The 24,293-nt window shown below is 36.5% G+C and overlaps 1 protein-coding gene and 1 pseudogene across 2 annotated transcripts; one reads left to right on the top strand and one right to left on the bottom strand.

The window, feature by feature from the left end:
- Positions 1-10,064: 10,064 nt before the first annotated feature.
- LOC120120150 lies at positions 10,065-11,540 on the bottom strand (annotated as a pseudogene).
- Positions 11,541-18,912: 7,372 nt separating this feature from the next.
- LOC120119515 lies at positions 18,913-23,871 on the top strand. Of its 2 annotated transcripts, none has more exons than XM_039139331.1 (8): positions 18,913-19,070; positions 19,532-20,609; positions 21,284-21,344; positions 21,439-21,554; positions 22,133-22,223; positions 23,206-23,253; positions 23,544-23,729; positions 23,768-23,871. In XM_039139331.1, exons 2-7 carry the CDS (start codon positions 19,588-19,590, stop codon positions 23,637-23,639), a joined length of 1,434 nt encoding a protein of 477 aa, XP_038995262.1. In that variant the 5' UTR covers positions 18,913-19,070; positions 19,532-19,587; the 3' UTR covers positions 23,640-23,729; positions 23,768-23,871. The 2 variants fall into 2 exon arrangements, with proteins under 2 accessions (XP_038995262.1, XP_038995264.1); XM_039139333.1 differs by having other exon boundaries at positions 19,482-20,609.
- Positions 23,872-24,293: the final 422 nt, after the last annotated feature.

The following is a 24,293-nucleotide window of genomic DNA, read 5'->3' as shown; positions in this document are numbered from 1 at the left end:
TGTTATGCAATGCTCACACAAAGGAAGTGTTACCTTTGTTAAGCCTGGAAGTAGTTTTTGCTCCACAAGAACTTCCATTCCTTTTTCTGACATGTGTCCAAGTTTCTGATGCCATAGCATTGTAGAATCTGAACTACATGAGGCAACAGAGGCTTCTGCTTCTAGCAATGTCTCTCCCTTCAGTATGTACAAGTTTGTAGCTATCTTTTCACCTTTCAGCACCACAATCGCTCCACGGAACACCTTCATGATTCCTTTCCGTGTTTCAATCTTGCTTGCATTATTATCCAACAATCCGTAAGATAATAAATATTTCATTAGGCCTTTCACGTGCCGCACATATCGAACAACTTTAATTGTTCCATCATACATCTTCAATTTGATGGTTCCCACGCCAATGATCTCTAAGGCATGATCATTGCAACTATACACAGATCGTCCTGAGACAGGTTCATATTGATAGAACCATTCTCTTCTTGAGGTCATGTGATATGTTGCTCCTGAATCAATGAGCCATATATCTGCAAATCTTTTTCTTCCTTCCACGGTGGTTGATGCTTCACAACATAGAGCATCTCCATCATTTGAAGTGTTTGCGGTATTACCTTGTGGATTAGAGTTTTTATTTAGACTCCAACAATCATTCTTCAAATGACCATTCTTTCCACAGTTGTAGCACTTTAAATTCTTCTTGCTCCTCGACTTCGATCTACCATGTTTGTGATTGCTGCTTTGGCCACGTTTCGTTGATCTCCCTCTCATCGTTGTCAACGCTTCTGATTGTTGCAGATTTACTTGTCTGTCTTCCTTGTTCTTGCGCCGATTTTCTTCTTGTAGAACAGCAGCTGCAACATCATCGAAGACTAGACTGGTGACATTACTGTTTGTCAAGTTGATGATAAGTTGATCATACGAATCATGTAGACTTTGAAGTAGAAGTTCAACACGTTCTTGTTCTCCTATTGTACATCTTAGGGATGTAAGCTGAGAAAATAAAGTGTTCAGCGTGTTTAAGTGCTCAGTCACTGAAGTAGATTCTGGCATACGAAAAGTATGCAATTTCCTCTTAAGGAAAATTTTAATGTGCAACGATGCATCCTCGTACAATTTGGTGAGATGATCTCATATCTCCTTAGTTGTCTTTTTCTCCTCGATGCTTGACAATACTTCATCTGCTAATGCTAGATGAAAGTTTTCCATATCATTTCCGTCCATTTCGATCCATTTGTTGTCATCTGCAAAATCCACCGGCCTTTCACTGATAGTCGCTAGACACCCCGTCTTTCCTCAGGATGGCCTTCATCTTTAATTTCTACAATGAGAAATTTCTCTCATTGAACTTTTCAATATCAAATTTTGTTGTCATAGCTTCTTTTACATATAGCTCCCACTATTTCACTATCGTGAATAGTTCTCTAGAACCTTCAAAGAATGGGTAATAACTTCTTACTTTCTTATGTTGGAGGATCCACCTTTTAGTGGCAACCACAAAGACAATAAGCAGATATTTCACACTCTAATCTAGCTCTGAAACCAATTATTGCGGAAAACGGCTATCGGATAGAGCAAAAATGCAACTGATAATTTGAGAAAATAAATATTGAAGATAAAAGAGACACAAAATTTACGTGGAAAATCCCTAAATAATATAGGTTAAAAACCACGGGCAACGGTAGAAGAATTTCACTATGAGAAAAATAGGAATTACAACCTCTCTCGATCTACCAAGGAGAAAACAATGATAATTCTCTCTTGATAAAAAGGAGAAAACAACTCTCAAGAAACTCTCTAAATTCTCTATAGTATTGGAAGAAAGCTAGAATGTTTTGGGATGGTTTTGAAGCTAAATGAGCTAGGGTATTTATAGTTGAAACTTAAGGACTAATATTGTAAATACCCTAAAAGTTTAGTGACTAAAGTTTGTAATTTGCCCATTTAATTTTCAACTATTGTTACACCTAATTTTGACATTTTATATTTGGTGCCTACCATTGTTGAAAATTTCATTTTTTTTTTCAACCTTGCTAAATGCACTTTCGATGCATGCTTTCAACATTATTGAAATGTGACGATAGAATCAATGACAATGTTTAAAAAAAGAAAGATTTTTTTTATAGCACAAGACTACCGAAAACTCAAACTAAACTATTCGCCATCTGCATCATTTTACAGAACACCGAATATCTCATCCGGGGGGAACTATGTATTTCACACTCTCAAGCTGGCTCTGTCCCGCAATCAAGGCCATGTAATCCACTGTCAGATTACATTGCCTAGGCACATATTGAACTCCAAGTTGTCATGCACCAGTATCATTCCGTATTGTACCACCACAAGTAGTGAACCCATCCTCCTTATGACGAGCCTCATCAGCATTGACCTTGATCCAGCCCGCCAGAGGAGACGACCACCGTGATCCTCCTATTCATCCTTGTTGCCTCAAAAGTTCTTTCCCTATCCATCGTTCGAAGAATAACTGAATACCAATGTCTGCTACGGTCAAGCATCGTCCTAGCACCGTCTAATGGATTATAAAAAACAACCTCGTTACGGTGAAGCCAAAGATTTCAAACAATAATCCAGAAGAACATATCCCAGTGCTCAAAATGGCCATCAACTACGTTCAGGTTACCTAAGTTCCAACTTATCCACTGCTTCAAATCCATGCCTAAAAAGCTAGTCAGTCGAACTTGTTTCACCAAAACACCCTATTAGAACCAAACCATGATAAATATGAAAAACTAACCAAGATCTAATCATATCAAACCATCAAGAATAAAATATTAGATGCGGAAGAGTACCTGAATTAATTGATAGGTTAAAATCTTTGAATCTTTATTTAGTTGTGATCTTCAAAGAATATAGAGTTCCCTTAAGTATAAGTTCTCTGACATTAATAAGATTAAATACAAGATTATCTATTTCTTAGGGACCATAATCTCTTTATATAAATCAGCTATTGTCTGTACTTATAAATATGTCCCTCACCGAATTATAAATACAACTTTAATAGTATTTACACTTTTATTTCCATAACACTTCTAATACCTTATGACTTTATAACATAATTGGTCACTTAATTTATCTCATATTTTATGAAAACAATATACATTATAAATATATGCCAATAATTATGGATTTTAATCCAACTATTTCCTACTTGGACAACATATGTTTCCTGATAAATGTATAACCTTATGAGATCAAAATTTGTTACCATGTAATAGGTATTCTAGAACAATCTCATCCATCAACTATATTTATATAGGATTGTCATATCTATCATGACTATACCCATTAGTGGTCACGTATATAAACATAGTCAAATGACATAAATTAATCATGAAGCGTAGCATGTAAATTACATGCAATGTGAACCAAACGTACCTATTTCCAACTAGTCCTCTTTAAACATTAGTGAGATCAATCTTTACCAAAACCAGAGTATGGATAAACCCAAAACAAACTTTATTTCTGCAAAAAATAACCTTAAAATAAATATCCTTAATCTGAACAAAATTGTGTTTATAACAAACGAGCATTTAAATTACAAAATCCCACTAAAACTGAATATCCTTAAATGATATTACACTCACATGATTAGTGTGCTCATGAAAGACCTAGGCTGACAGTTCCTTAGTAAGCGCGCAATAATTAGTTTGTATCAATATACTCTATAAACACGTAACCATTATGTATTTTTTTTCTTTAACAACCAGAAACATAATATCTATGTGCTTAGATTTTAAGGTATTTATATTGTATATGGAATAAAGGTTTGTAACTTTATTGTCACAAAATAAATTAAGTGGTCTTTCTTACCAATCCACAACTAAAAGTTCACGTGACAAGATTTTGCATCCATATTCCAATAAGTCGCAGTCTATAAACCTAATAATTAGACCTCTGATATGCGAGCATGTATTATTTTTGTTCTTAAATGCATCGTATGAATTAATTTGGCTGCTACCCAACGATCCATACATAATTGCTTAAATATATGCTTAATATCCTAAAATCATACACTATATCTAAATGCGTATAAACCTAAGTATATATTAAATTATTTTTTATTTTGAAGCACAATGAACCTTTCTAAATTTTCTTAGTTTCAAAATCAACCTTAGAGCACTGATCAAGATTAAACTTGTTTCCTTTAGCAATAAGGGGTATTGTTTGATATACTCCCACTAAACTTATATTATATACAGTTGTCAACCAAATTCATCTCAAAACAAACGAGATAATCACTGAGTGAAATTTGTTATACAATTAATGAGAGTATACTTAAAATCATAAATTAATTTCCTTAATTTGCATGTCATTAATTGTGTCATCATACACAATTTTCTAATTGTACTGTATAAAATATCTCATCAATTTTACCATTGTAAAACACAATTTAAAATTCAACTTATGTAAATCAAGATTAAATATGAGCAACAAGTATCATTGTAACACCCCTAACCCGTATCCGACCCGAATATGAGTCCGAGGTGTCACATTAACTTTTCAAACTTTGATACTTAAAGAAAAACAGGGAAATTTTAAACTTTCATTAAAACAAAATATGTTAATTTACATAAAAGAGACCACAAATACAAAATCGATCAGAGCATTCGTAATTAATAACTTATTACATGCCAACACTCTATACACAACCAAAATACCTACTTTGTCAATTAATTCTGATCTGATCTATTAGTAGTGATTTTGTCCTTGCCACTTCTATTCTTGCTCTTCTTGTTTCTTGGTACCTACGTGTAAATCACTTACACGTTAAGTCATAGACTTAGTGAGACAATAAATAAACATATAACAATATATTCATGGATATGCATTTTTACTATTTGATCATGATATTTCAATATGCATGTATCCATTACACTAAACATATATAATCATATCATGCACATACAAAACTCATTTTCTTGTGCCACTTTCACTTTAATTTATTTTTCATTTGTCCATGTACATTATTAAGAACAAAGGTATTGAGTACATAGAGGTTGTGCACTATGCTGTCACCACAGCTCGTATAATTCCCTCAAGGGGCACTGAATATTTGTCCAAAAGGACCACTGGATATGTCCCAAAGGACCACTGGATATGTCCCGAATGACCACTATAACCCTCGACTCTTGGCATGCCAACTATACCTACAACTCTCATATCATATAACATGGGCTTAAATATGAATACATTTATCATTTCATATCTCTTTCATCACTTTTCATATAAACACATATAATCATTTCCATTATTCCACATACATGGATTGTATTCTCTGACAATGACATTCATTCAGTTAATATCATATTAACACATAATGAATTATCCATGCAATCACTATAACAATAATAAATATATGCATGTACATGAGTATAGAATCATGAATTCAACTATCAGAGATAGACTTATCACAAGTCTTATCTCTATACACTTTAACTATAAAATGCACTCACCTTAGTCTTGTTTTGATTCGATTCTAATCCTTCGATTGTTCCAGAACAAGATTACGTTCTATATCTACATAGTAATATATTGATACATATCAGTATACTAATTGATATATTCTAAACTATTACTCCTTAGGCTAAAAAGAAAGTTATTTTCACCTTTTAATGAAGATATGCATGGATACACTCTACAGTGTATCGATGCATTCCATAACGTGTGCATCGATGCACTACCTGTGCATCGGTACACAAATCACCTTCGATGTTTTAATCTTAAGGGGGTGCATCGATGCACTACTTGTCCATCGATACACTTATGGCATTCGATGTTTTTATTTTAAAGGAGTGCATCGATACACTTCATGTGCATCGATACACCTTGAACAATTTCTGGGATTTTACCCTTGATGCATCGATACACATTGAATGTGTACCGATTCACTCTACCCATAATTCACTTCTTGAACCCGAAAACTCATCCCTTTTAGCTTAAATCCTTCATGTTTCATCCTCTTTTATATTCTTAACTTCAGTACACATACTTAAACCAATCTATACTCATTTATTTCATCTTAAACCTCAAAATCCTATCCTCCTCATGAAATTCAAGAATTATACCAACTTTGCAACATGATTTAATTCCACTTATAACACTTAGTATGTCTTAACTAGATTGATGACAAGTCAAATTTAACTTCCAATTCTAGATATGAACTCTATTTCAAGATTTTATTCAAGAACCTCTAATCTTTAATCTCTCATAACTCCATCATCCTTTGATTTTAAGATAACTTAAGCTTTCCTTAAGCTTAGTTATCATCTAATAATCAAAACCAATTTTAAATTTAACAAGAAACTCAATAATCAGAAAACTCACCTTTGTTTTGCTTCACACGCACAAGGAAGAAAGAAGAAGAAGAAAACTCTGGAAGCTTTTGTGTTCTCCTCTCTTCAACCCACGTGGATTAATATATAACCCTTCTTTACTTATTTCCTTATAAATGACCCCTTTGCCCTTCCATTCATTCTTCCTTTCAATTCAATCTTATACAATAATTTACATATAAATCTTTATACTATTCAATCATTCTATTTTAATCACCAAATTCTAAGACTTTATAATTTAGTCACTAACTCGGTATTGAGGATGTTACAACCATGATTATCCTAAAAGAGTATTTCAATGAAACCAAAGTGAAAGTGTCTACAAACTTAATGCATCCTTTCTGAGTACATCCTTTAAATACAAGACATGACTTATACTCTTCTTTGGTGTCAAGGTAAACATCACCGTTTGCATCCATCTTGATTATAAATATTCATTTATAACCAATTAGCTTTACACCTTTAGGTAATGTGATAAGTTCTCAAACTTTATTATTTTGAATAGAACTTATACTCTTCTTCTATGACATTAATTCACTTATGAGAGTCAGAACTTTTATGACACGACAAAAGTTGATTTGATCATCCTCCATCATTCCACTATCATCCTTATTTCTTAGAGAAATACGACATAATAATATAAATATTATTTCTCTCATCTCGTGGATCTTCTTAATGACACTTGTTCTTTGAGGTTGTTGAGGTTGTTCTTCCGAAATGATTTTTCATCTTAAATAGAGAGTTGGTCAAAATAACCTTATTGAGATTATGGATTTACTTTTTGATTAATGACATGGAATATCGTCAAAAGTGACAATAAAAATTGAGTTATAATCTAATTATTCCTAATTATGAGATCATAAAACTTATAACCCCTAAATTATTCAGAATAACCAAAGTAGTTGCTTATTGTTTTAGAATTTAATTTCTCCTCATATGTTATAACTTATTTCAAAATAGAGCAACCCATTATAACATATTATTGTCTCTTTTGAGTTGGACCTTAACAATTCAATTCTGGTTTTATTTTCATCCTTATCTTTATATACACTTTTCAAGTGAGTACTTTCAAACTTTATTCCTCTTGCACATAACGAAAAATGCGCTAATTTAGAGTTCGTTTATCCTTTTGAGTTGATTAAACTCTATAAGAAGTGATACTAAATTCACAAGAACAAGTAATTCTTCAGAAAAACTCTATCTTAAGTGTCTTAAGTTTTGAAGTAATATGAAACATATCCATAATGTACTCCCTTACATTTCTTTGACCCTTATACTTTATAGACATCAAATAAGTCAAAAAATTATGTCATTTAAACCTCATTGTTTTGAGATATAAATATTTCTCAATTTCGCCAAGGAAATTATTGGCCTAAGTAATCTTTTCAGATTATGTTCCCCTAAAGGCTTCTAAAGTGTTGTGTTTCATAACCATTAAACTTATGCAATTTGAACAAATTTCACCTCTAAAAAATTTCTTATACCAATTAAGTATGGTATCCCCATGAGAGGTGGAAATTGTTTTTTCGTTAGTGTAAAGTTTATGTTCATACAACCAAAACGTTATGTAAGTGCATTTTTCCATTACTTGAAATTTGTCTCATGAAGCATGAGAATAAAATTGATATTAGCAGAAATTGTAACAACAAAAGAACTAGATGAACAAAATAAACAAGCTCACATAAGCAAACAATAAATTCAAAATAATGGTTAATTCTCATCCCAAGATACCAAACACTACATCAATATCAATTCTTTGGACGATAATATTAATAGTAAACGGTACTCTTGTTGTAGTAATAAAACATTGACAATAAGTTATGCCGAACAAAAGACTAATTTTTGGACTAATGTAATGCTCACATAAAATACTTTATAATTGTCACGTATTATTACGATAGGTGTAGTTTGAAATTCGACGAAATATTAACTTTCCTTTGGGTCCATTAATAGACGCATAAATCACAAGAAGCATAAATCACAAGAAGCATATAATCATCTTGATATCTTAAATAAATCAATCTATACAAAAGAAGTCAATTCGGTTGTTTTCGAAGAATTCCTTAAACATGCAATCAATTCATAATTTCATAAATTACCAAAGACAACCCGAATTCAAAACAATATTTAACCAAAAGTCAATGTCAAAGTACATATTAGTGAATCAAAATTTTTTCAAAATTTTTTTAATCAACTGAATCGAATATATCAATACCAAATATATATTTTATAATTCATAATAGTTAAAAGCGAAAACTGAAGTTTTTAATCACATCATAATTTTCGAAGTAACTTATAATAAGGTTGTCTAAAAGACCTTATTAGAAACCAAAAGCCTAATTTTTTTTACTATTTCTCGACAATTTCATAATTATGTTTTCACCAAATTAAACCAAAACACGATACAATAAATCGAAACGAAATATGTGATTATTCTTATAAAGAAACCTTATTGTAAGTTTGTGCCATTATACCAACTTAAAATTTTGGTATTCACCATAAAACACCCAAAACGCTAATAACTACGGTTATAATAATCGATGAGAAATTAAATTAAAACTTTATACTAAAACAATCATAATTATTATACGTCAGTAGAAAATCGTTGCTTCGGTCCCATCGTCGCAGGTAAACGCAACAAAAATATGAAGAGGAAGCAAATTCTCCACAAGTGCCCAACGCCATTGTCCCTGATCATCAGCCATATCAGTAACTATCATCTTCTGCATCCCAATATCTCCAGCCGTTAACACATAATTTATCGAAGGACTATAATCGTATCATAAAAGATTTTAAAATAAGAATCCAATAATAAAATCATATCATAAAAGATTTAAATAGAAATTCATTAATAAAAATTATATTTATTCTAGTTATTTATAATTTTAATAGCCATTGAAGAATAGAAAGCAGTTTCCTAATCAAAAGTCATTAATATTGAAGATATATGAAAAATTGAAGATATTTTTAATGCTATATTAATATTATATGTCAAAATCTTTAATACAAACATCGTAGTAGGAGATTTTTTTATGTTAAAAGATATTATTATGCAAATATTATAATTTACAGCACTTTATATACATCAATATTCATTTACAATTCTTTCGAATATTATTCATTTACATTGAATAATAGGTCTATATTTGAATCAAATTTCCAAATAAGAAAAACAAAAATAACGTCTTTTTCAGACATTAAACTGCAAAACCTAGAACCTTGATATTTTTGAAGCTTTGCAGATTCATATAGGTAACTAAACACCCAAACTTCCTTTCAGATCGAATTCAGGCAAACATACTCGATAAACTCCAGCACGAAGGCGATTACGACGACTCGTTATTCTGAGAACAAACAATGTCCTTGAGAGCTTTAGGTCTAACCTTCTCCTGCAACATTATCTTACACTCTCCAATGTGTCACCACAAGAGTTCTTCATCTCCATTAGATAGAAACACGGGTGAACTCGAATATCTCTGCGTCGATAGCCGATGCATCTTTTAGACCCATGCTCGAATTTTATATATACTTATTTTTTTCTATTTCTATTACACCATTTATGTCACATGTACATACATTTACCTCGGTGGAGTTTTTCAATTCCATTAACAGTGTATGGAATGATTTTCCATATATTAATATCGTTTACATTGAATAATAGGTCCACATTTGAATCAAACCAAATAATAAAAGAAAAAACATTGTTTTTCAGATATTGAAATGCAGAACCAAGAGCTTTTTGTAGCTCTAAACATTCATATGGGAAACTAAACATCCAAACTTCCTTTGAGGTTGAATCATGTAAATAAACTCGAGAAACATTGATACGAAGGCGACTACGATGACTCGTTATTGCCAAGACCAAACAATGTCCTTGAGAGCTGGTCTAACATCCTCCTGTAACATACTCTTAAACTCCAATGAATCACCACTGGACTTCTTCATCTCCACTAGATGGAAAGACGGGGTGACCTCGAATATCTCCGCATCGATAACCAATGAACCTTTTTGACCCTTTCTCGATTTTTCGATTTTCAAAAGCCCTCCATCTTCCTTCTTGATTTTGAACTTCAATTGCTGAGCAGTGTCCTTTAGTTTGGATGTGATGTCAGAGGCACCGTGCACAGAAGTTAAGTGAACTTCCTTCTTCTTCTTCTCATCGTCCGTTTCTGTAAACAATCCAATCCGCTCGATAACGAAATGATGTCGAAAGCATTCAACTTAGAGAGGTTATCCTTGTGATTCTTTGCTTCAAGTGCTGCAGTGTGAGCCTCAGATTGAAAAACCACATCGGTATCAGCACAGGGCAAATCCTGTTCTGATGTTTTCTGAAGTGAGTTCGATTTAAACCCCTTCTTGAACCAACGTTTTGACATTAGTTTTGCGATTGAAATTCAAGATTTCGGATTAGGATTGAGGATTTTCGATAGCAGCTTGGTTACATCAGGTGAAAACCAACTAGGAAATTTGACCAACTAGGAAATTTGTAATCTGCCGTGCTTATTTTCTTATACATTTCTAACAGATTTGAATCACGAAACGGAAGATAACCAGCCAGTAGAACAAAGAGGATCACCCCGCAAGACCAGATATCGGCTTTGCTACATATGCTGGGGTTCCACAAGTTGTGTGGAGCAATCCATCTTGATGCTTATTCACACCAAGTGCACTCAAACCGAAATCCAACACGTCAAGGGTTCCATTCTCGTCTAGGAGTAGGTTCTCGGGTTTCAAATCCCGATGATAAATGCCTCTTCTGTGGCAAAAGTCGACTGCACTGATCAGCTGATGGAAATACTTCCTTGCAATGTCTTCTCTCAGCTCCCATTCGCCGCTACCCTGTTGAAGAGCTCACCACCATTGGCATACTACATAACGAAGTAAATCTTGTTTTTGCTAGCCAGGACCTCGTAAAGTTCCAAGATGTTCGGGTGCTTGACGAGGCTCATACTCGATATCTCCTTCTTGGTTTGATCTATCATGCCAACTTTTTGAATCTTCTCTTTCTCGATGACCTTAATCGCAACGCTCTGCCTGGTTTCGATGTGCTTCACATAGTAAACTTTCCCAAAGTTCCCTTGTCCTAACAACTTTCCGAATTCATATTTGTGCATCAACACCTTCCCTTTCTCTCCATTCTATAAAGCTTTAATCCTAACAAACTCCAAAAATGTAGTATCTCCTGCAGTAATTATAAATAAGCATACACTCTGGCAAGAAACTCAACCGTCTTCAACGATGTAATCCAACAAGACGGCAATGTTGTTTTCGGATCTGTTAAGAACTTGAACACCGAGCAAGACCAGGCTTTTTGTTGTGTGACCAACGTCATAGAGAACGAATAACAATAATTTCAATCCGGATCCATGATTATAGAGTATGGATAAAGTGTTCTCAGCGTGCAAGTACATCTTTCTGCATCCTCTACTCCTTTCTTAATGCTTTCTGAAAGACAAAATGAGGCAGTTAGGCAATGATTCAAACACCTGGAATGCACCAAATTTACCAGTAAACACAACAAGTTCAACTTTCTCTTTTCTTCGATTCGACCGTCACGTACAATCGTAACCTCTGCAACATTCGCAACCGACAACAGACGTCACAATCATAATTTAGCACAATGCTTTCAATTGTCCTCAAAAGTAGGCCGAGAATGTACAATGATGGATACCAAAAGCATCAAGCACATGAATTGGACATTAGGTACTAACAACTTGTTTCGATTTTTGGAGTTATAAACAATCATTCAGAGATTCAAGAACAATGAATTCTAGAGATGAAAGACTCACAGGTCGAGAGTAACATCATACAACTCAAATATTATTCTTCAAAGGGTTTTATCTTTCGTCTCTGTAGAGAATTTTAACGAATTCACCATGCAAAACTGAAGAGTTTGTACTTGATGATATTGGACCCTTATTAATTCCCACTTTATTAATCTTTCAGGATTCGACAAACTTCTATCCGAGATAATATCTTAATTGTTTGATGTACTCTTCGACCTATAAAAAAACACACAAAAAATGAATTTCTATCAAAATGAAAGATCCAAACTTACTTTTGAAGGCCAAACTGAAAAAAAAGAAATGAGGGAATCCATGGAAGAAGACACATTTTTAAGGACGAGGCGAAGGGATGAAACCAAAGACACATGCTGAATGTACAATGGGATGTAATGAAATGGGATATTTGTAGTGTAATAATTGGAATGATTGGATTTTGTTTTTACTAAATACAGAAAGTGTTGGTTATGCGTTTCTGATAGCTGTCGAAACCGGAATGCAAGCTTTGCTGTTGAGACGATATGAGGGCCTAATGTCACGCTCCCAGAACTTCGACGCCTCACACCGTCGGAATATCAGAGTCAAGGTCTGACGGGTCGTGCGGCCTTAGACGCTTTAGACGCTCATCGGTCTTAATCGGCGACTAAGTAAGCCTTACCCAAGCTAAGTGAGTGTGCAAACTCACAAAGGTTGGAACCAAGCCCTCAAGGCTTCGGATTGCGGAAGCTTTAGAATGCCGACAAGGTCGGACTATCGTGTGGAAGTGCTAACACGAAGGTGGCTACTCCTGGCCACCAAGCTAGGCAACAAGAACAAAGAAACTAAAGAACTCAGAAAGAATAGAGCAAATGCCTCAGAGCTTTATTACTCTCTCTCACAAAGAGAAGAATGGAATTGGGTGATTACAAATGAGGAGGAGAGCTCTCTATTTATAGGGGAGCTCCCTCTCAATCGATGGCTAAGATCATTTTACATTAAGGGCTAGGATTGATTCCCACCTAACCCAATCCCTTAAATCAATGAAATCCCACCTAACATTATCCTTCTAGAATCCTCCAAGGAACGGGCCAGATCTGATGGTTCTGGGCAAGCCCAATAGTCTGTATAATTCTCTTACAGATATCTGCTCACATGTCTCGGTTCGAATCCACGAGCCTCGATAACACTGCCCCCATCTCCCTCGTCGCTCCTCTCGGACGCCTCGGAATAGATCCTTCACGGACTTGTTAAGCATTCTCCAAGAATTGGCTAAGTCTGGTGGTCACGGTAAGTCCGATTCTCAGTATTGAACCTCTTGGTCGGACGCTTACACCAATGTCTCGGACCCAAGTTTCTAGCCCGTGACATTCTCCCCCACCGAACCTAGCGACGCCCTCGTCGCTGCACTCGACGATCCTGGGTAACACTATCTTGGAAACTCTTCAGTGCCTTGGCTTGTCGTGGTTCTCCCATACGAACTGCTTGCCTTGGCTTTTGCCTTATGTAACTTCCTGATCTTTCACGCCATAGTTCACATCAACTTGGTTGCTTTTCGACGCCTTCGCTTGCTCATGTCCCCCCATAAGGACTCAGCCTCCCATAATGGCTGTGCTTGCTTCGGCTCTTGCCGCCAAGTGATGAAATGGGCTAACACGCCCACAAGTGCATCTCTTCCGTAGGAACTCTTTCCTACAAGTCTTGATTTGCCTCGATTTGGACCTCCTTGTCCCTTGCGGCAAAGTCTTGGATCCCATCCAAACTTTGTTCCTTCCGCGTTAAGAGTTAGGTCTTGCCCGACCTACACTCACTTAAAATTGCAAATCAAGCTCACAAGAACACAAGAATAGTGTTGAGATGTACCTTCCCCTCTGATTAGTTGGCATTTACTCAAAATTTTTGCGTCAGCCCTTCTTGCTCAATGAAGTCTGACACTCCCCGCATTGAACCCTTGTCATTGGAGTTCTTTGCGTCATCATGCATCGGCACTTTCTCACGGCAAAGTCCGATGCCCCTCCTTGCTTCCTCCCTTCTAACACGAAGGTTGGAGCTCGCTTCCCACCTTTGAAATGGGTGGTGTCTCCACGGTTGCCTTGTCCCTCAACGTCTTGGCCTCCTTCGACTCTTGTCTACGAGTCTTTGAAGGATTGTTCCTCTCCTGAACATCCTCGGTAAGCCCTTGTCTCGACTCCTTGGACATGGTCAACTCGGTCTGCCCTTGGCCTCTACTTGCTTTGACAGAAATGAACCGTATTGAGCCAAGTCGCAACGCCCCCTCGATCCTTGGTTCGTCCTCTTCTTTGGACAACTCGATCCTGGGCTCATCCGTTACCTTGGATGAATCGGCTCCCCTCGGGTAATCTCGCAACACTGTTGGCACCTCAAGTTTGCGCCCCTTCGCTTGCTCGACACTTACCCTCGGCTTAACATCTTCGGCACTTGAACTTGTGCCATGATTGCGCACATCGCCTCCAGACTCACCGTCTGGTTCATCATTGAGTGGATCTTCTCTACCACTCGAGGAACAACCTTCCTCATCATCCGACTTGCCTTCATTTTGGAATCTCTTGCCGCTACCCTCGGCTTTGGGCTTTGCTTTGGAAGTCTTCTTCTTGACTCCAAATTCTTTGATGGACTCGGCGGTTGTCAAGGCTTTAGACAGCCCCTTGACTTCCCTTCGCTCCAACACTTTCTTTGCCCACGGCTTCAATCCGAACATGAAGGTGAAGAACCCTTCTTCGTCAGTCAAACTTGGGACTTTGAGCATGAGTCTTCTGAATCGAATCACATACTCCTTCAGTGTCCCCTTATACCTGAGGCGCCTCAGCTTGGACCACGCCTCCATCCTGGCATGCTGTGAGTGAACCTGCTCACTTTGTACCCTCGGCTTGATGGCTTTATTACTTGCTATCGCACCGGGTCTTTCCTTGTGCTCGACTGCTTTGACACTCGCAGTCTCGGCACATCTCGATCCTGGGCGAACTACTTGACAGCTTGTAGTCGCTCCACACTTGCCCCTTGATTCGGCTACTTTGGAACATGTAGCCTCGTCAAGTCTTGCCCCTGACTTGATTGCTCGATCATTCGCAATCGCATCTGGCTTCCTTCTCGGCTTGACCGCCCCATCTTCGACAGCCTTGCCTCGTTTTGATCCTTGCTTGGCCGCATTGATCCCATCAATCAGACCAAGTCTTTCCCTTGACTTGGCAGCTTGAACTCTTCTGCCTCCGCCAATGCTTGCTACTCCTCCTTCTCCCATCCTCTCCATGATGGTTGTAAGGCGACGTTTCTCGGGACATCCTCTAATCAAGTGAGGACCATCACAGAAGTAGCACTTGAGCTTTTCCTTGCTCGCCTTCTTCTTTTCCCCGGACTTGGCCTTGCCATTCTTTCCCGATGGCTTTCCTTGGCCGCGAACAGTCGTTGGCTCAACTTGGCCACTCGAAGAGCTTTCTATACCATCTCCCCGCTGCACCATTTCCCGGTCTCCCCCATTGTTGCCACTATTCCTGGGCATGGGCCTGGACGACACATTGCTACTTGGCTTGACATCAGCAAGCTCGGTTAGCGTTCCAGCTACAGCTATGGCTCCCGAAAGTCTCTAGGCATCACCTTGCTCTTCCCTGAGCATCGCCCCTGGTCTAAGTCCTTCCAAGAAGGTCTTGAGCGCACCCCATTCACTCATTGCTCCCTTGCATATGAGTAGCTCCCTCTTGAGCTCATCCACCTCGCTTCTCAAAGCCGCTACCTCGGCTTCTTGGGCATTTCTCCCTCGAACCATCTCCAACTCGTCAAGAACTCGTTGCGTCTCGACCTTGAATCTACCCTCTATGGACTCTAATCGATCAAGGCGGGACTCCACAACGCCCTGGGTCTGCTTGGCCTCATCCTCGGCTTGTTCAAGTCTCCCGACCCTTTGTTCCCACGAAGTTGAGATATGCTCTAGATTAATGAGCTTCTCGGTATGGTCAGCAATAACTTCCATCCAATAAGCCCACTTCTCATTCAACGAGAGTTCTTCTTGTTCCTCATGAAGACTCACCTCGTCTTCATGAGAGAACGTGTCTCGCTCGGACATGCCTTCGGCGTCACCCTTGAGCCTCTCTACCTTGAGAACCGGTTCCCTTTGGTGTGCTATCGTTGCCTCCAGCATTCTTTGTGAACTCGTCACGGCATCCTCATGCTTGGACACCGACGATGCTCTTGAGCCCAACGGACTTTCTTCCCGTTTCCCACCATGGCACTCCTTGCCTTTGCGTGCGGAAACTCATCTTTTCTTGTGCCCCATTCAATAATCAAAGTAAATTGATTGAAAGTAAGTAAAACAAACTTACCCGACTCGCACCTTCCACCAAAACACGGTTGAAACGATCGTTGTTTGCCCACAACGACTCGCTCTGATACCACTTGTCATGCCCCCAGAACTTCGACGCCTCACACCGTTGGAATATCAGAGTCAAGGTCTGACGGGTCGTGCGGCCTTAGACGCTTTAGACGCTCCTCGGTCTTAATCGGCGACTAAGTAAGCCTTACCCAAGCTAAGTGAGTGTGCAAACTCACAAAGGTTGGAACCAAGCCCTCAAGGCTTCGGATTGCGGAAGCTTTAGAATGCCGACAAGGTCGGACTATCGTGTGGAAGTGCTAACACGAAGGTGGCTACTCCTGGCCACCAAGCTAGGCAACAAGAATAAAGAAACTAAAGAACTCAGAAAGAATAGAGCAAATGCCTCAGAGCTTTATTACTCTCTCTCACAAAGAGAAGAATGGAATTGGGTGATTACAAATGAGGAGGAGAGCTCTCTATTTATAGGGGAGCTCCCTCTCAATCGATGGCTAAGATCATTTTACATTAAGGGCTAGGATTGATTCCCACCTAACCCAATCCCTTAAATCAAGGAAATCCCACCTAACATTATCCTTCTAGAATCCTCCAAGGAACGGGCCAGATCTGATGGTTCTGGGCAAGCCCAATAGTCTGTATAATTCTCTTACAGATATCTGCTCACATGTCTCGGTTCGAATCCACGAGCCTCGACAACACTGCCCCCATCTCCCTCGTCGCTCCTCTCGGACGCCTCGGAATAGATCCTTCACGGACTTGTTAAGCATTCTCCAAGAATTGGCTAAGTCTGGTGGTCACGGTAAGTCCGATTCTCAGTATTGAACCTCTTGGTCGGACGCTTACACCAATGTCTCGGACCCAAGTTTCTAGCCCGTGACACTAACAATGACCCTATACTTCTCATTGAGTCTTCTGTTTTCCGCATTATGGAAAGGTCTAATATCATTCTGAGTCCCTGTACTTCTCATGGATTCCACTCCATTGTATATTGCACATCTTTTTTTCTTCGGGATTTATTTTATGAATTGTTTTACATTTTAATAATTTATGAATTTTTATTTTTAAAAGGTCATTTCCACTAAAAATATTTTTTTTGAAAAAAAGTATTATACATAATGCATTCACCTAAAATTGAAGAAGTCATACACATACATTTAATGAGGATGTTAGGGATAGAGATTATATCAAACCAATATAATTTAGAAACTTGCATATGAAATTAGGAGTAAGTATTTAATTAAGTCGAGTTGATTGATCTTATTATAAAAAGTGATTTTTAGTTGTTATCCATCCTACTCTGATAGGTCGATCAAAGTGTAACTTTGGATGCCATATGTCGTATGTTGTTGTAAGGTATGATATATTAATGTTGATCCCCATCAGTTATTTAAAGAATGAAAATTTTCATTATCGTTATTGTCGTTATTAGTGAATTTTCTTCGTAATTATCTTTCTCTTCTTTTTCCCTTATTTTTCTTACAATTTCATGTAAAAAGTGATAACAATGTGCTTTGTAGGTCAATAAAAGATTTTATTAGGATAACTGTCGTTGTAGCCGTTGATAGCTTTTGTCAACCATAACTAATGAAGAAATCCTAAATCATATGAGTTAGTCAATCAATCCAATTGTTCCAACCCCTTACCATAAGCGTGCTCTATCTATTAAGTTTCTTTACTCATAAACTCAATTCTTATAAGTGATTTAACTGTATCAAAAATAAATTGAATGATGAACTAAATCAGACTAAACCAATCTAAACTGAATTTAACTCGTTAATATGACTTGTTTGATCAACTAATTGTTCGATTGATTGTTAGCTTTGATCATAGTTGACTTTAATTTATGATCTAAACTTTTACTTTATGTTTTGTGTCGGATCTAGGGATTTTGATTTTACAATTTGTTTTTTCAATTCTAATTCAAAATCTTTATTTTACGTTTTACATTACTCTGAATTATATTTATGTCATATATATAATCTGAAAGTAAAGGATTTATATATTGATTTTATATTATGAAAGTGATCACATATCTCCACTCTAATATATCAAGACTACTTTCATTCTAAATTGATATAAATGAGTTGGATCTATTACATTTCAACTCAAATAGATATTTTATTATTTTAAAAAAAAATTATAATTTGATTTATGTTAATATTTATATTTTTTTTCTTCTCGGTTTTAAGGTTAATTTTGATGGATGGGTATTCCAGCAGAGATTTTCTGCATATAAGGACTCGAACTTAAAATATGTTTAAGCAATATCAAACTGTTTATCACTTAAATCTATTCCGTTGATAAATAAATATTTATATAACTAATAATTTATTTAAATAAAATTGATATTTTATTTAGTTATCAATAAAATTTAAATTTAAACCGAATCGAACCCATTCATAACTTTTCCAAACCGAACCGTTCCAAGAGAAAATTAAGAACAAATTTCATAATTAGAAGGCTGAGAACACTTGTTGGACATTGTAGAAAAAGCCAACTTTAAGCCCAGTAAATAGACTTTCCCACCGGTTGAGCCAGCCAGGCAGGCACCGGGCACTCATCAACACCAAAACCCCTTGCCCTCTGCCTCAATACTTCGATTTCAACATTGGGAATTTGTTCCAGGTTTGATCCATCGAATCCTCTTCTGTTCTTTATGTTTCTTGGTAAAGCTGATATGATTTCTTTGTGTTTCTTGTAAAAGGGTATACCAAAATCTCATTATATATTTATTTTCTTGTCAATTGGGTATGCTTTTGTTAATAGCGTATATTGAACTAGTTTGTTGAATAATCTTGTTGGAATAGAACAAATAGTTGATAATCACTAGGTTGATGCACTGAAACCCAAGTTTGTAATTGCAACAAAAAGGGTGTTCTTGTTTTACCCTTTTTATCATTTGAAGTAATTTGGGAGTTCTAGAGGAAACCCATATTTTGTTTTTCTTGAAATATATTATGTGAAATCAAGAATCCAGATGGACTATGATTTTTAAGTTAAATCAAAACACGGCTTTTTTTATGTGTTTGAGTGGAGGCAACAAGATTTCTTTATGAGATTGGATGTCTGATAATGAAACTTTGCAGATGTCTCCTAAATGTGATAACATTTCACAGAGTGGATCTAAAGAAGCTGAGGATTCATGCCTTCCTTTACAATAACTGGGTCTCAGCAGTCATCTGTCAGTTTAATGTTTGAAAGTCCTATGCCGACTCTGGTTTACAGTAGGAGGAAGAAACGGCGTGGAAACAGCACCAGTGGCAGTGCTGTTGTTGCCAACTTTTGTGCACAGGAGCCTGTGAATTCTAGAAGAAGCGGGGATTGTCTTTATGTTGTCAGTTCTGATGCTCTTTCAGAGGCAATTGTGGAGCAGAAGGGAATTTCTCGAGATGAACATGAAGCCGCAACTGTTAGAGCTCCCATGGAAACTCTTGATTGCAGTGGAGGGCCTCACATTTCAAAGTGTGAATTTGTTGCTAATGGAAGTTCTGGTGTGTATGACCACAGTTCTGATGATGTACATAAAACTGTTGTGCAGAAAGAACTAGATGTTGACAGTATAAATGATAGTTGCTCATCATCAAAGTCAAATATGGAGCTTGCCTTAGTTACTCTGAAAGATGAGATGGCTGAAAATGGTGAGTGCTCCTCCTCTTGTGTGATAGCTGCTGATGTTGTGAGGGAAGATCTATCTGAAAAAGATGTGTGCCATCGTATTATTCATAGCCAGGGGAATGATGATGACACTGGGCCTTCAAGGAATTGTATCAACGAGGAAACTAGGACTACTGGTGGCGGTAGTAGTTGTTCTAGGTTGTGCAAATCTTGTAGTCGTTCAGGAACTGTTCAAAAGATGCTAATATGTGATAGTTGTGAAGAAGCATTCCACATACGTTGCTGCACTCCCAGGATAAAGAAACTACCGATTGATGACTGGTATTGTTATTCGTGTATGAAAAATAAGCGAATAATGCTCAAGGAGGCAACTGCAAGCAAGGCTTCAAGTATCACTGGTGGAATGGGTAGATGCAGAGATGTATCACCTGAAGGGGAATTCAGTCAAATAGAATTAACGTTGAGAGATACTGAACCTTATCGAACCCGCGTACGGATTGGAAAAGGCTATCAAGCAGAAGTTCCTGACTGGTCTGGTCCAATTGATAAGTATGTTCCATAAACTATTATTTTTATATTAATTCTATTTGGAATGCATATGTTTCGAGGTTTTCTATGCCAAATCATAAGCACTTTTGATTTCCATGCAAGTATTGATTTTTTGGAAAAAAAAGTCTCGGGTAACATCAATAATCATTGCAGGGTTATGTTCCTGACCTTGTTTGTGATCAATATTTATGCCATGATATTGTATATTGCCCCAAGATTAAATTTTCTGATTCATTTGTTGGGGAAATTCTGAGTTGGATACTTTAAAGCACTAAATGAAGGTTTGGCTGTGTAGGGGTGTTTTGAAAGAAGGGAAAGGGAGTTTTGGGGTGTGTGTGTGTGGGGGGGTATTACTATTGTGAATGCTAGATTAATGCAATTAACTCCACATTTCCTCGGATATGGATTTTGATTCATCATTGGTTGCCTATAGTCTACTCAAGTGATTGATTGATTAGTGACAAAGCCAATGTTTAATTTATTGAAATTTTATTTACCTATGCTGATAGCAATCTTTCTTATTTGTTTCATGTTACTTTTTCCTCATATAAATTTCATTTAGTTTACTTCATTTCACATTAGAAACCATAAAAGATAGAAAAGGTTAAATGCTATCATATGACTTCTTGCTTCGCAAGTGTTGGAGTTCATAAATAGTTTGTATTATGATGCAGTGATGTTGATACAATTGGTGAACCACTAAATTTGGATCCTTCAGAATATACTGATTTCCATGTAAGGCTTCAATTTTTCTTTTTTCTCGGTTTGCATTTCCATTTTGCAGATATGTGACTTTTCTTGTGGAAAATTGGCTCATTTTTCTTCATAGGAAATGAATTGCTACAAGTTAAATAAATTGAGCTTAATAGGGAACTGGCTTCAATGTAGAGGGTTGGTAGAAGGTGTGGGCAACAATAATGGAACCGTCTGTGGAAAATGGCGCAGGTATAGCTTGGTTGCATTGATATTTTACTTTCTTGTTATTTATGTTGGCACAAGTTGGTATTTGCTAACAATTCATAACGTTTTTGTCTAGGCAATAATAACCAGTTTACTTTTGATCGACTTCGATGAATTATTGTTGAAACTTGAAGTGATCAATTTGTTATGTCCAAAACTCGAATGTTGACCTTGGGTAATCATATCCTCAAGTAAATATATTAGATAATGATGAATATTGGTATATGATATCCTCTAGTAAGTAGTTACTTAACCTGCTTTTTCATTATCTTATGTTAATGGTTAGAAAATAACACTCTTTCTCATAGTAAAAATTTGAAAATTGATGAGATGGAAGTACATCATATCACTTTTCTTATCAGCGGATATTGAGGATAAAGATGATTTCATTGTCCTCTAGAACTCAATGAATTCAGTACCGACTTAAGTACTGAGCATTGCTTAGATGGGTCATGGAGGTCTGTTACCTGGTTGCTAGGGACTTAACATGCACATATTTTGTTGTTTTGGTTTTTGTGTTTCTCATGAAAGATGCTTAGTTTTTAAAGCTCTTTCTTTTATAGGGCTCCACTTTTTGAAGTCCAAACTGATAGTTGGGAGTGCTTCTGCTCTTTCCAGTGGGATCCATTACATGCTGATTGTTCCGTACCTCAGGTGGTAACCCTTTAACAACTTTAATTTTTTTTTTATGTTATTGTTTTCAGATTTCAACCTTCAGCTTCAGGTTTTGGTTTTTGGCGTTTTAAATAAATTAACTTGGAATTTTGTAATACTAGGGAATCTCTTCTTGGATCAGTTATCATTTTAGAATTTTAATTTTGTTTTTCTCAAACTGAAGACCAGTCCAGGTCTCATGTCAATATGTTTCATTTGGAAGCTCAAAATTAAAGGTGGATCATATTTCATGCGTCATCAACTTGTAATTATTTTTTTATAAGAATTGGAGGTCTTGTTAAAAATTCCCCTTCATAATTGCTAAAACACCAAGGGGTATTCTAGCAAAAAGCGGAAGGGGAAAAAGAGTACCTCAAGTTTTATTGAATAATAAAAAACAGTAAAAGAAGCTTAGTACAACAGATTACCTATCCCCATGTATAAAAACTTTATGACCCTTCATCAGCATCTCCCCCAACCCCAAAAAGACCTCTCTATCAACCAATTCTTGATGAATGCAAGTTTTTTCATAGATTTCGATTGGAGACTCAAATTTAGGCCATGCCATCCATAGAAGTGGATAGAATCTTGGTTATTGTCCGTTAATCTGCCCAAAACAAAACCTGCAATTCATGTAATAGAACAAGAAGTTAGTCCCATTTTAAGGTTTTACAGCAAATTGTCAATAAGCGCTTCTGTCATCCCGTCTTCTTATCAGACTGCTAGAATCCCTGGAATAGGAACTGCAACTAGGTGATGTCCTATATATTTTCTCTGCTGTTGTATTATAAAAATGCCAGTTTTATTTTATTTAAGTGATATAAGATAAATTCAGTTTTAGACAGCAATAAAAATGCTACAAACACTAGAGCAAGCAAGTAAATTTCTCTTGAAATATTTTATTCAGTTTTAGGTTATAATTGTTTCTAGTATGAATGTGTTTATCCTCTAATTGAACTTGTTGCTGCATTTATTCGATCAGGAGCTGGAAACAAATGAGGTTTTGAAGCAACTCGAATATGTTAAGATGGTATGCAGTATGCATTGATGCACTCATTAATTATGTTCCCATTACTGGTTTCAATTTTTTGTGTTTTATCTTTCTATTTCAAATAATGCATGGAAGATAGGGTTAAACAAGCCTATGAGGCATTATACGTATAAAAATAACTTAAGTTTGAGATGTTGTGTATTTCCATATAAAAATAGCTTCTACACTTAACAGTATACCTGTTCTAAAGCTCTCCAAACCCTCTGGTCTTATATTTGTTTTAGTTTCTTTAAGGTGTTGTTAATACTGCTATTTCACATTCTTTGCAGTTAAGACCTCAACTATTAGCTGAACGGCAAAAATCAGATCAGACCAACAATCGCACTTCGCAAGACCTTAAAGATACGAGAAATAGACAGAGCTAGGCTGCACGCGGCAGTGGTAATTTCCTGGAGTATCTATATAGCTTGCCTTGAAAAGATCTTGTATATCAGAAATTCCTTACAATTCCAAAGGTCTTGATTTTGCAACTAGGTATCTTACAATTCCAAAGGTCTCGATTTTGCAACTAGGTATCTTCCATACCGGTTACTTGCATTCTATTGTACTATATTGGAGAGAAATCATCTAGTATGAATGAGTATTATGCATTGCTTTCATGTCCTCCGTTGTCTTGTATTTGCTTTGGCTTGCCTGTAAATTCTTGCATTTGTCCAAAACTTTTATTACACACGTCCATGGTTGTAAAATCCAGAAAATTAGTAAGAAACCAGTAAAATCCGGCCAAATATGCCGCCGGCTTACCTTTTGTTTGGGGTAAAAAAGAGATTGTAATCCGCAGATGAGAGGAGAGGTTGCAGATTCTAGCATTTGAATATCTTGAACTTTTATATATACATATTGAGATTTGTTCATTTGTTTAAGATAATTGCATTGTTAGAATTGGAGATATGCATGCATATGAATGATGATCAATTACTCACATTTATGGGAATTATATTTATGCTTAAGTCCTAGGTGCTAACCAGTGGAAATTACACCATTCTCATTGAAATTGAGAAAAAACATTAATTGCTCTA

The sequence above is a fragment of the Hibiscus syriacus genome, unplaced genomic scaffold (assembly GCF_006381635.1).
Source record: "Hibiscus syriacus cultivar Baekdansim isolate YM2019G1 unplaced genomic scaffold, ASM638163v2 tig00110332_pilon, whole genome shotgun sequence".
Taxonomy (NCBI): Eukaryota; Viridiplantae; Streptophyta; class Magnoliopsida; order Malvales; family Malvaceae; genus Hibiscus; species Hibiscus syriacus.
Note: the sequence above shows the minus strand (reverse complement) of the source record. Positions and strands in the feature narration are given on the sequence as shown.

What these genes read in the sequence shown, in the direction of transcription:
- LOC120119515 (XM_039139331.1), top strand. Translation starts at nt 19,588, where the DNA reads ATGCCTTCCTTTACAATAACTGGGTCTCAGCAGTCATCTGTCAGTTTA. An exon ending in TGGTCTGGTCCAATTGATAA is followed by an intron (nt 20,610 to 21,283) that starts GTATGTTCCATA and finishes ATTATGATGCAG; the next exon opens with TGATGTTGATACAATTGGTG. An exon ending in GTCTGTGGAAAATGGCGCAG is followed by an intron (nt 21,555 to 22,132) that starts GTATAGCTTGGT and finishes TTTCTTTTATAG; the next exon opens with GGCTCCACTTTTTGAAGTCC.